This window comes from Triturus cristatus, chromosome 5_2, assembly GCF_964204655.1.
Source record: "Triturus cristatus chromosome 5_2, aTriCri1.1, whole genome shotgun sequence".
NCBI classification, from domain to species: domain Eukaryota; kingdom Metazoa; phylum Chordata; class Amphibia; order Caudata; family Salamandridae; genus Triturus; species Triturus cristatus.
Window position 1 is genome coordinate 137,830,670 of NC_140588.1, and position 12,729 is coordinate 137,843,398.

Sequence of the window (12,729 nt, forward strand, 5' to 3'; positions counted from 1 at the left end):
CTGAGAGTCAGTAGCATGAGTATTGGATTCTAAATCCTGTTATTAATTGCTATGGGATAAGTACAGAGATAAACAAACGCGTTTCCACTGTTATGCTGTCTCAGGGAAGAGAGCGCCTCTCCAATGTTCCGACCTTGCCTCGAGAAACTCAGGCAACACGATGGAATACCACTTGGCAGTCTCGCGCCTCCATAGACCAAAGCAAACTGCCAGATTCCTTGTCAGCCTGGGTCTCTGTAGACACGCTCTGAACAGAGGAATTCCAAGCCCCTTTGATACGGTTTTCACAGAGACATGCAGTACAACGCCACTGTCTGCTCTGTGAAGCGCATAGGGCATGGCTTTGGGAGAGGAGAGGAAGGTATGGTACAAAGGGTGGTGGGGATGGGTGACAGGAGGTGAGGTATTACTTTTTAGGCTGCAGCCTACCAGACAGCGCAGTTGTCTGGTTTGCTAAACACATTTTGTCATTGGCTTGCGCAGAGGTGTTGTAGCAGCCCTATGATGAGACATGCCACACATTTTTGTGGGTGAGGGCAGTTTTTCTAACATGTGCGTCTTGTCGACTCACCCTCTTTGATTAGTGACAAAAGTTTTCTCGCCCCACTTCTCTGTGTGTGATAATTCATTTCCGAACAACATAAGAGCTGCTACCTCTAACAAAACATTTTAGAACCCTGCCCAAAACAGTATTTTCAGACAAGCCTACGATTAATCTGTATTGTCCTTCTGCTGCTAGTGCTCTCAGTGCCATGAAACCGTTCGGTGAACGCAAGCTTTAGAAGTTTCCCATAACATAGCATAACAATGATATTACTTACCTGAAAAAACAATGATCTTGACAACGATACTTCTGCATCAAGATATTTTTGTATCACGTTTTTTTTTCAATATTTCTGTCTCCTGATATTTAAAACTCAATAGTTTGCCCAAATACCATGTTTATTAGTGTTGAGGCTCGGCACAGAAAAAGATAGGTCTTTTTATGCACGGAGACGCTGCACTCTTAAAAATACTACTAGTGAACCCCTTTGTGAATAGCAAACAATCGTAAACTTACACATAAGTGTAAGTTTACCTTTTGTGAATCAGGGCGTAAATATATTGAAACAAGAGGAGATGGGTTGGCTATTTGCATCCTGATCAAAGTCTGAGGAACACGATACGTTTGATATCTTATGCAACTGGCACTATACCTTTTTAACAAGAGTGACTAAACTGCAGAAGAGAGTCAACAATAATGCCAGTTCTATATGCCCCTATCAATAAACTACTTCTCCAACATGGCATTATCTGGGATCGAAGCAATGTCAGGGAGGTGGGTGGGAACTCTGGTGGTATCTATCAATCAATCAAACAGTACTTATAAAGCACGGCGGATCCCCTGTGAGGGTATCCAGCACTGATAGCCCTACTGCTAGTGAGGGTGCAGTTGAACAGCCAAGTCTTGAGTCCTTGCCTGAAATCCAGCAGAAAGGATGAGGTCCGGAGGTAAAGGGGAAGGTCATTCCAGGACTTTGCAGCGAGGTAGGAAAAAGAGCGTCCTCCACTGTTGCGCCGGTGGATGCAGGAGGTGTGAGCGATGGAGAAGGAGGCTGAGCTCAGGTGTCTGGCGGGTTGGTGGAAGTTCAGGCGGTAATTGATGTATGCTAGTCCTTGGTTGTGTAGGGCTTTGTAGGTTTGGATCAGCATCTTGAATTGACATCTCTTCTGAATGGGGTGACAGGGAAGCTTCTTGAGGTGGGGGGAGGGCTTTAAGTGGGATCAAAAAACTGGGGGGGTCTCTCAAATGGGCGTGACTGATGTCATTAAGGGCATGGCTTAAAACATTTATGCAAAAAATATGTGCTCAGCATAATGTGCTGCCTGGCTGGTATTTTGCCTCTTCTGTCATTGTATCCAGATATATAATACAACACGTAACATTACACCTACAACAACCCAGGAATATTGGCTTTGTCAAAGGTTGTTAGTTGCATAAGATAAATATACTACATGCATACATACAACTATGACTTTGCTGTATATAATATTGAAAATGCTTTAGTTCTTGCCCAAGAGGTTGTGGCTTAATGGCTAGAGCTGCCAACTTTGGAGCTGGAGAAGCAGGTTTGAGTCTCATTGCCAGCTCAACATCCTGTGTTTCTGGAAAAATCACTTAATCGCTCATCCCTACCAAAAAAGAAATGAATATATCCTTGTTGATGCTCATGAAAAGCACTTCCATTTTGGCAAAATAGAACTGCAAAAAAAATAAAAGTTAAATAAAAAACAATGAACTGCAGCAGAGTTAAGATATTTTTCCCATTCTGAGAATAAGAGTGAAAATGGAGAGCCCAATAGGACCCGGCCCACTTAAAGCCCTGGGTGGGAGTAATGTGGATCCGCTTTGAGAAGTGAAGGAGGAGTCTCGTCACTGAATTCTGTATGGTCTGCAGTCTCTTCAGGAGGTGCAAGGTGGTTCCTATGTAAAGTGCATTGCCGTACTGCAGCCGGCTGGTGACTATTGCTTGAGTGGCGGTTCATTTGGTGATGATGGGGAGCCCTCTGAAGATCCAACAGAGCATGCGAAGAGTGAGGAAGGAGGCGAAGGAGAATGAGTTGATCTGGCTTTTTATGGTGAGTTTGCTGTCCAGTATGATGCCCAAGCTGTGGGCATGGTCTGTTGGAGTGGGTGAGGGTCCTAGTTCGGAAGGCCACGAGAGTCGTTCCACGGGAAGGTGCTGTTCCCGAAGATTAGCACTTCGGTGGTGTCTGTGTTGAGTTTTAATGTTGTTTTAGCCAGTTGTCTTTAATCCAGTCAGCAACGCTCTTCATGTACCTCCGAAAGTTGGTCAATGTGGTGGAGGGGTCTTCTGAAAGAGAGAAGATGAGCTGGGTGTCGTCAGCATAGAATATGATGTTTAGTACATGAGAACTGACGATGTTGGGCATGGGGGTCATGTAGGTGTTGAACAGTGTAAGGCTGAGGGGTGAGCCTTAGAAGACGCCGCCGATGATGTTCTTGGGTTGCAAGGTGAAAGGCGGTAGGCAAATTCTCTGGGTTCTTCTGGTGAGGAAGGAGGCAATCCATTTGAGGGCATCTCCTTGGATTCCAATGTAGTGAAGCCCCTTGATAAAGGTGTGGTTGGACACTGTGTCAAACGCTGCTGAGAGGTCGAGGAAGATCAGGGCCGCCGTTTCTCCCTGGTCCAGGAGGGTTCTGATGTCATCTGTGGCAGCGATCAGGGCGGTTTCGGTGCTGTGGTTGGTGCCGAATCCAGATTCAGAGGTGTCCAGAAGATTGTTGTTCTCCAGATGTTCTGTGAGTTGGTGATTGATGACCTTTTCAAGGATTTTGGCACGAAAAGGAAGCAAGAAGATTGGACTGTAGTTATTGAGTTCGCTGGGGTTGGAGGATGGTTTCTTGAAAAGGGTTTTGACTTCTGCATGTTTCCGTCCTTCTGGGAAGGTGGCCATGGTGACGGATGCGTTGAAGGTGGCGGTGAGCTTGTTGCTGATCATCTTGCTCCTGAGGTTGAAGATGTGGCAGGGACAAGTGTCCGTGGGTGCTCCTGAGTGGACAGAGTTCATAATGTCTGTGGTGTTTTGTCCAGTGAGCTGGTCCCAGGTCGTGAGCAGGTGGTAGGGTTTTTCATCTGTGGGAGCAGGGAGGCTGAGGATATCATTGGCAGTGGGTTGGTGTTTGGAGTTTTTGTAGATGGTGGAGGTCTTGTCATGGAAGAAGTCCACCAGGGTGTTGCAGAGTTCCTGAGAAGGGGTGATAATGTTTTCAGTGGTATGGTATTGTAGTATCTTGCCCAAAATATCATCTGACATACATAATGTGCCTTGAACATCGATGGCAAAAGATACTTCACAAAATCTATAGCTACTGGGCCAATAGTTTTGGAAATGATATTTACTCCATACTTTTTGTGTCAGACTAATATTTCTGCTGACAATATTCTGACAGACAACCAACCTTGTTATCTTATTTAAGCATGTATGACAGTGAACCCTAGGCGAGCTCTCAATCCATCCTTTTAATGAGCAATCAAAGAACAGAAATAGCTTCTATGTAGGCTAATGCCTCTATTTAATGGATTTGTGCCTTAGATGTGGACTTTGCTATGTTGGCAGTGAGAACTCCTAGCCTGCACCATCGTAACGCATTGGTCCACCTTGAAAATGATATGTGTTTTTAGGAACTTCAAAATGTATAGACATTTGGCATCTGGAATAAGTCCTCCTATGCAGGTTTGGAGGACACCATCTTTCTTGGATTTGTGGTATATAGACTGGTGTTTAACTCACAACTATTTTAAACAATTCCTGTTTTTAGAAGAACAGAAAGGTCTTCCACAGATAGATGGCCCTATCTCCAGGCAGTCTGTAGATTCTGCACTTGGCTACCAACAGAGTCAGCTGTTTCAACTTCTATGCATCTTTTGTCCCTTGCAGAAAAATAAAGGCCTGTGACATGACATCAGTGTTCCTGTATTCCAGGATATCTGCATGTCATGTTAAAATATGGCCCAGATTAAAGGCACCTATGGTACTACTGGGACTGTAGGATATACCCATACTCCACGTAGAATTAACACTTATCAGTTTGCGCTTTGCATTAGCCAGCATGTATATCTGGTGAGTGGCATTGGATAATTCAATTTTTGTGACAGGTGTCATTCCACATCACTCTTGCCTTTTCTTTAAATATTCTTTAAACTCTCTCCCTGCATCTAATTCATGTGAATGCTGATCACTGTGGTGCGGCCCCCAACCCAAGGGGGGCCCGCAACGGGCCCCCAAAACCAATCCCCGCCAGCCTTTTAAAGGCAGTTTACCTGCCACAGAAAAGCTGGCTGCGGCCAGCATCCTAATCTAGCAAACACCACCATTTTACTGATGCTGACCGCTTCGCCAGGCAGTCTGTGGTGGATCTGTGGAGGATCCGTGGCGGGCGGAGATTCCTCTTGCCATCGTAATGTGGTGGGGGAAAAATTGCTTTCCGATGGCGGAAGTCCCACCACCACACTGCTGACGGTGGTGGGACTTCCGCCCTCGTAATGACCCCCTAAGTTCTTTGGGGTACTTCTGTTGTAGCTATTGGTAAGCAATTATGCTAAACATTAACTCACCAGGAAAAGGGGGCATGAGAAAAAATGCATTTCAAAAGACTAACTGCAGCTACATTTGGGCCTGGCAGAGTAAAGGTTTGTGACTTAGTAGGAAGAAAGAGCCACCACTCACCTGCTCTGTCTTTTCTCCACTGGCTGAGATAGTTCCAGATACCAAAGTCCAGTTTCTGCAGAACTGGCTGTACTTTGCTGTATACTTTCTGCCCACATTCGTGGCACTTCAGCAGCGGACAGAAAAAGGCACACAATACTGAAACAAAAAGAGTTAAAAATTAAGTAAGAAAAACATTTACAAAGCACAAACTACGTGCTAGGCCACCTCTAAGTGCTAAAAGTAGAATGTAATTTCAAGGAGGTGAAGGATCTCAAAGTTAAAGTTTTAGTGAGGCATAATGTGAGAAGTTGGTCTTGTATATGATGTCCACTAATTAGTGTGGGTACCCTGTACCAGTCCAAACAACCCCTCTGGTGATTTACGAGGCCAACAAAGTGGTAGCTGTGGAGAGCAGGCTTCAGGCTTAGTATTGAAGGAATGTTAAGCAGTTTGTTTTACCAGAATGCAACCTTATAGTATTGGTTAAATGAAAGGAGAATCACACAGTAGTTATAAAACTATGTATTTATTAATATAACACACTCTAAATATGATAAAGTATCTGCTACATGCAGATAATCCCAAAGCACACAATAATGTAGCACAGAAACAATAGTAAATAGCATTAATACACAGTGGACTCCAGGGGGAGACCAAACCATATACTAAAATAGTGGTATAAGAACCACGACTTGAGCCAAATAAGTGTCTAGAGGATGTAAAATCGCTGGGACCACAAGTAACCACCCAAGCTGAGTAAGTAGGGACCGAGAAGAGGACAGGTGCAGTGTGGGATCACAAGCGAGTGCGCCGTACAATTCTGTGGGAGAATCGCGGTTGCAGTTTTAAAGTTTAAGGACCCTTTTAAGTGGACTTTGAAGTACCCCCGTTGAACTTAGGAGGTTGGAGAGCCACCCCACCCGTGGATACTCTAGTACCAGAGTCACCTATCCCAGGGCAGCCGGGTGCATAGGTCTGAAGTGGCGTTGGAAACCGCCGTTGATGTCTATGGAGGACTTTGAAGGAGAGCCACTGCTGGGAAGAAGAAAAGTGTCAGTTGGAACCCAAAGGTGGATTCGTGATGAAGAGTACCTGAAATCAAAGGGGACAGAGTCTGGGTCACTCAGGAGTGACCAAGGGCTCGGTAGACGAATGGTCACCGATTTCAGGTGCGTTGAGGGGGTTCTTTACTCTGCTGCCCCAGGGACCAGGAGATGTCGAGGATGACCAGGAGCTGCATACGAGCTGTCCAATGAAGGATATCGAGTGCTGAGGGGTCGATGTCCGACTGGAGCACCAACAAGCCTTGGCAACGGCAACCTACACAGAAGGTCAAGAAAGATAATGGTTCAGACCAGCAAGGTCCAGGAGACTCACTAAGCACAGGGGAGTCAGGGCAAGCTTGGAGCAACCAGGGAAGCTAAACAAAAGCAGTATTGACCCTCAAGAGGACGCACAGGCCGGAGGCACAGGAGTCGCGAGGGGACCTCGAGCAGTTTCACCAAGCAGTAGACCATGGAGCGAGGAGGCCGGAGTTCTTTGTAGAAATTAGTGCCAGAGGTCGGGGCTACTCAGAGCCCAGTGCACTTATCTTGGAAACGCCAACAAGCATATGCACTTACAAAAGTATGCGGTGCACAGGGGTAAGGGTATTGCAGCCTCCGCGAGGGATTCGGACCTCAAACTTGGTGAGAGGGCAGCTCGGACCTCAAGAGAGCCTTCAGAGTCCATAGGAGCTCAGGAACAGCAGACCGGTTGATTGTGATGTGGTGCCTGCGGTTGCGGGAGTGACTCCTTCACTCCAAGGGAGATCTCTTCAGTTGTCCTTGATGCTCCACAGGTCCTGCAAGGAGCCTGTATGGTGCATGGGCACAGACAATGCTTTGTACGGAGTGGGAGACGAAGTTGGGCCCTAACGAAGTCCAGCAAAGTTCAGAGTGTCCAGACGGTCGAAGTTCAGGGGTTTCTGGTTCAGAATCTTGTCCACATTAAATCTAGGGTCCTACAGCCAGGTAAGCCTTTTTGTACCCACGGGAGATGGTTGGACAGATTCAGGGGACCCTCCCAGGGTAGGGTCCGGACAGTGGGGAGGTTACTCCCATGTCCTTTGTCCAGTTTCTCACCAGAGCAGGAGCCAATGGCTCCCAGGACTGGTTTGAACTAGACTATGCACAGGGACACCAAATGTGCCCCTTATGCAGACTTTCAGTTGCTGACAAGCGCACTCACCGAGGTCTAATACACTAAATCCTGTCTGGGAGGTGGTCACACCTCCCTGTGACAGGATGCCTATTATTCTGCCTTCCCCTGCTCAGCAGCGTGTGGGCAGAAATGTGTCTCTGGTCAGCAGCAAGCATTTTGGGCTGCCCGGGACTAAAAGGCTTGTACCGGGAACACCAGGGACCTCACAAAGCTCGTTTCGGAGGGGTGGAATCATACCTCCCACACTGGTTTCCGGTGTGGGGGTATGATTCCACAATGTTTGACATCAAACACAATAGAGTTACTTTCAGCCGTTTTAGAGTTGATCATCAGGCGGTTGCATAATGCCACTCTATATGTCATAAATGGCTGCAGCACTAACAACACAGGAGAATGGACTCCATAGGCTGGTGTGTCCTGCTCATGTAGTGGCACCCTCTCACTATGAACCAAGCACCCTGCCTTCAGGATTGTCAAGGCCTGCTATAGGGGTGACTTATAGGTTTTAAGTGTAGTGACCCTTAGATATACTCTTCCTATATCTTTAGTAAGTGGTGCATGCACCAACATACACAGGCTGCATTGGCAGGCCTGTAGATCCATTTTGCATGGCCTCTCATGTGTGGCATAATACATGCTTCAACCCATGGGAGGCCTCAGGGGAACCTATGCCCTTGGTACATGGGTACCATATACTAGGGACTGACAAGGGTACCCCAGTATCCAATCTGGAGGGTACCTAAGTACATGACATAACAGTTTAGGGAGAAAGCAGATAGACTGGGTTCCTGATTAGCAGGATTCCAGTCAGACTAGTCAAAAACATTATAACATGATGCAAAAAGAGTGGGTAACCATAAGAAGCAGATCCTACTTTCCTACACATACAATAGCAGCGTTTATCTTTTTAAAAAAGTATTTTTATTAGCAAGTGCTCAGTCAGCAGTGCAGTATTGTAACAGCAACTTACCATATAATCAATCGTTTGGCCGAAGGGTACAATGTATATATATATATATATATCTACAGATGAATAACACAGTCCATCTTAATCCAGAAAGCCGGAACAATATCCACTTAAACCCACATTGTTCTCTCATAACTTGCATTCCAGTACGTCATCACCACCTCACAGTCTATAAGTCCCTATACTCCTGCCACTCCCCAAACTCTTTCCCACATGCGCAGCAACCCCCAACTGAGAAAGACTGTGCGCTCTGCTCACCAACACAAATCAAGGTCAGCCTTCCAATCAGTCACACTCGAGGAAGATACAGCCCCCCACCCGTATGCAATGCCGCGTTTAGCCACCGCCGAAGCCAGGGTCAGCGATATTTTTTTATATGGTGGCCAGACCTCCACCCCAAGATAAGAAGTAGGTGCCATTTAGTTTCTAGAGGGACCGCCTGTCCCACCACCTCGGCCATTATTTGTACTACTTCTGACCAGTAGCTCTGGATCAATTGACAATCCCACAGCTAGTTAAAAAGGTCCCCTCCTGTCCACATCCCCATTGACAGAGAGGTGCCAGTCCACCATATACAATGTAGCAGTGGCCTAGAGTAATATATCCTATGTAGGATCTTCAACTGGACTAACCAAAAGCGGGATCTTATAGTCACCTCCCTGGGACCCTGTACGGCCTCTGCCCAGTCATCGTCCTCCAACAAGCCCACCAGTCACCAGTGGGTCTAGAGAGTTATTCGCCAATTTTCTATAGATGATTAAAACTGAATTGTCCATCAGGGGTCTGTTAACAGGCAGTCCTCAAGTGGGGCTGCCGTGACCAACTGTTCCCCCTCACCGAGGTGGCCACGCAGCGCATGTCGTATTTGCAAGTATCGGTGCCATTCTGCGTCCCCCAAGTCGTATTCCTGCTTGAGAAATTAAAAGGAGACAAACGTCTGCACCCGCCACACATCACCCAACCGCTCCATGCCCATTAATTCCCATTTTGTGAAGCTCAATTGTCTCACCACCCCAAAAGGAGATTTCTGTCCCAAAGTGATGTCAGCCCTGTCAGCTTACCCGCTCAGCTTAAGTTTGGTGGCCTCTCTCCACACCCTAACCACCGTCTGCGTGTGGACAGGCATATTCTGCTCTATCTTTCTTCAATACTGGGGTGGGGTTAGCCTCTGTCACCATGGCTATTCTATCCACCGGATAAGCAGGTTCATCCCGATCCCCAAATACCCAATTATTTACTGACACCAAGTGGGCAGTCCAATAATTTTTTTTTTTTATTATCTGGCACTGCCAGTCCCCCCTCATAGACTCCGCTTTGCAGTTTGTTCAAAGCTATAAGGGAAGTGCCACCGTTCCATAACAAGTGTCTCAGTTCTGAATTTATCTTTTGGAAGAAATCTTGTGGGATTCGCAAAAGGCGTATTGTGGAGGATTTACAGGAGGCGCGGGAGAGTCATCATTTTAAATATGGACGCTCGACCCATCAGTGAGAGCGGGAGCGTCCGCCAGTGTTAGGCATCGCTGCGGAATCGCTCCAGCTGCCCATGAAGGTTCCTAGTGTAAAAAACCTGTGCCTACCCAGTCACATAGAATATCAGATACCTGAAACCATGAAATTCCACTGGATCCCTACATCTTGATGACAACCCGGGGCCCTCCCTCCCTCCCACCAACAGGAACAAGAGGGACTTCCCCTAGTTGATCCAATACGCAGAGTAATCCCCAAGAGTGTGAAAAATCTGTAGAATCCTGTCAATTGAAAACAGTGGCCTCGTGACATAGAGCAGGACATCGTCCACATAAATTGAAATTCTTTCGCCCCACTCTCTGCCCACTGGGATGCCCCATATCAAGGCGTCCAGACGCACCCGTGCCGCAAGAGGCTCGAGTATCAACGCAAAGAGCAATGGGGACAAAGGAGAGCCCTGCCTTGTACCCTTCTGGAGGGCAAAGACCCAGGACACCAAGTTATTGACATGGACCCACGCCAGCGGGTCCACATATAGAAGCCTGATCCGGCTGATACATTTAGGCCCAAATCCCAGCCACTGGAATCAAGCTATCCTGGCTGAAGAGGGGTGAAACCCCGAAACCGGTCCTAGGAAGCTTGTTTCCAGTCCAGGGAGGACCTGGCTTGGCAGTTCGGGCTGGACTGTTCCCATGAGGCACAGGGTCAAGACTGATTTGCATATGGCTGGGTTCAAACTGGAATGGCATGGTGAGCAAAAAAACAATGGATTTAGGCCCAGATCTCTGTACTGGGGTGAATGTATGACATTGTTCTGCATTCTGTCCATCAACTGTTGTTTTTGCATTTGACACCCCGAGTGAGACGGGTATGCTCAGACATGAGTCCAGTGCTCTCCATGCCACTGGAACAAAGATATCCTGGCTGAAGAGGGGTGAAACCCCGAAACTGGTCCTAGGATGCTTGTTTCCAGTCCAGGGAGGACCTGGCTTGGCAGTTCCGGCTGGACTGTTCCCATGAGGCACAGGGTCAAGATTGATTTGCATATGGCTGGGTTCAAACTGGAATGGCATGGTGAGCAAAAAAACGATGGATTTAGGCCAAGATCTCTGGACTGGGGTGAATGTATGACATTGTTCTGCATTCTGTCCATCAACTGTTGTTTTTGCATTTGTCACCCCGAGTGGGACGGGTATGCTCAGACGTGAGTCCCGTGCTCTCCATGCCACTGGATTCAAGATATCCTGGCTGAAGAGGGGTGAAACCCCGAAGCCGGTCTCAGGATGCTTGTTTCCAGTCCAGGGAGGACCTGGCTTGGCAGTTTGGGCTGGACTGTTCCCATGAGGCACAGGGTCAAGACTGATTTGCATATGGCTGGTTTCAAACTGGAATGGCATGGTGAGCAAAAAAACGATGGATTTAGGCCCAGATCTCTGTACTGGGGTGAATGTATGACATTGTTCTGCATTCTGTCCATCAACAGTTGTTTTTGCATTTGTCACCCGAGTTTGACGGGTATGCTCAGACGTGAGTGCCGTGCTCTCCATGCCACTGGAATCAAGCTATCCTGGCTGAAGAGGGGTGAAGCCCCGAAACCGGTACTAGGAGGCTTGTTTCCAGTCCAGGGAGGACCTGGCTTGGCAGTTCGGGCTGGACTGTTCCCATGAGGCACAGGGTCAAGACTGATTTGCATATGGCTGGGTTCAAACTGGAATGGCATGGTGAACAAAAAAACGATGGATTTAGGCCCAGATCTCTGTACTGGGGTGAATGTATGACATTGTTCTGAATTCTGTCCATCAACTGTTGTTTTTGCATTTGTCACCCCGAGTGGGACGGGTATGCTCAGACGTGAGTCCCGTGCTCTCCATGCCACTGGCATCAAGCTATCCTGGCTGAAGACGGGGTGAAACCCCAAAACCGGTCCTAGGATGCTTGTTTCCAGTCCAGGGAGGACCTGGCTTGGCAGTTCGGGCTGGACTGTTCCCATGAGGCACAGGGCCAAGACTGATGTGCATATGGCTGGGTTCAAACTGGAATGGCATGGTGAGCAAGAAAACGATGGATTTAGGCCCAGATCTCTGTACTGGGGTGAATGTATGACATTGTTCTGCATTCTGTCCATCAACTGTTGTTTTTGCATTTGTCACCCCGAGTGGGACGGGTATGCTCAGACGTGAGTCCCGTGCTCTCCATGCCACTGGAATCAAGCTATCCTGCCTGAAGAGGGGTGAAACCCCGAAACCGGTCCTACGATACTTGTTTACAGTCCAGGGAGGACCTGACTTGGCAGTTCGGGCTGAACTGTTCCCATGAGGCACAGGGTCAAGACTGATTTGCATATGGCTGGGTTCAAACTGGAATGGCATGTTAAGCAAGAAAACGATGGATTTAGGCCCAGATTTCTGTACTGGGGTGAATGTATGACATTGTTCTGCATTCTGTCCATCAACTGTTGTTTTTGCATTTGTCACCCTGAGTGGGACGGGTATGCTCAGACGTGAGTCCTGTGCTCTCCATGCCACTGGAATCAAGCTATCCTGGCTGAAGAGGGGTGAAACCCCGAAACCGGTCCTAGGATGCTTGTTTCTAGTCCAGGGAGGACCTGGCTTGGCAGTTCGGGTTGGACTGTTCCCATGAGGTACAGGGTCAAGACTGATTTGCATATGGCTGGGTTCAAACTGGAATGGCATGGTGAGCAAAAAAACAATGGATTTGGGCCCAGATCTCTGTACTGGGGTGAATGTATGACATTGTTCTGCATTCTATCCATCAACTGTTGTTTTTGCATTTGTCACCCGAGTGGGACGGGTATGCTCAGACGTGAGTCCCGTGCTCTCCGTGCCACTGGAATCAAGCTATCCTGGCTGAAGAGGGGT

General features: G+C 47.7%; 1 protein-coding gene across 1 annotated transcript in view; it reads right to left on the reverse strand.

Annotated features, from left to right (window-relative positions):
- Positions 1–12,729, reverse strand: part of RETREG1 (reticulophagy regulator 1) — a 576,354-nt gene that overhangs the window by 68,063 nt on the left and 495,562 nt on the right. The window contains exon 6 of the mRNA XM_085606905.1: positions 5,233–5,370. Within this exon, the coding sequence (XP_085463031.1) occupies positions 5,233–5,370 (138 nt within the window). The remainder of the gene's footprint in view (positions 1–5,232; positions 5,371–12,729) is intronic.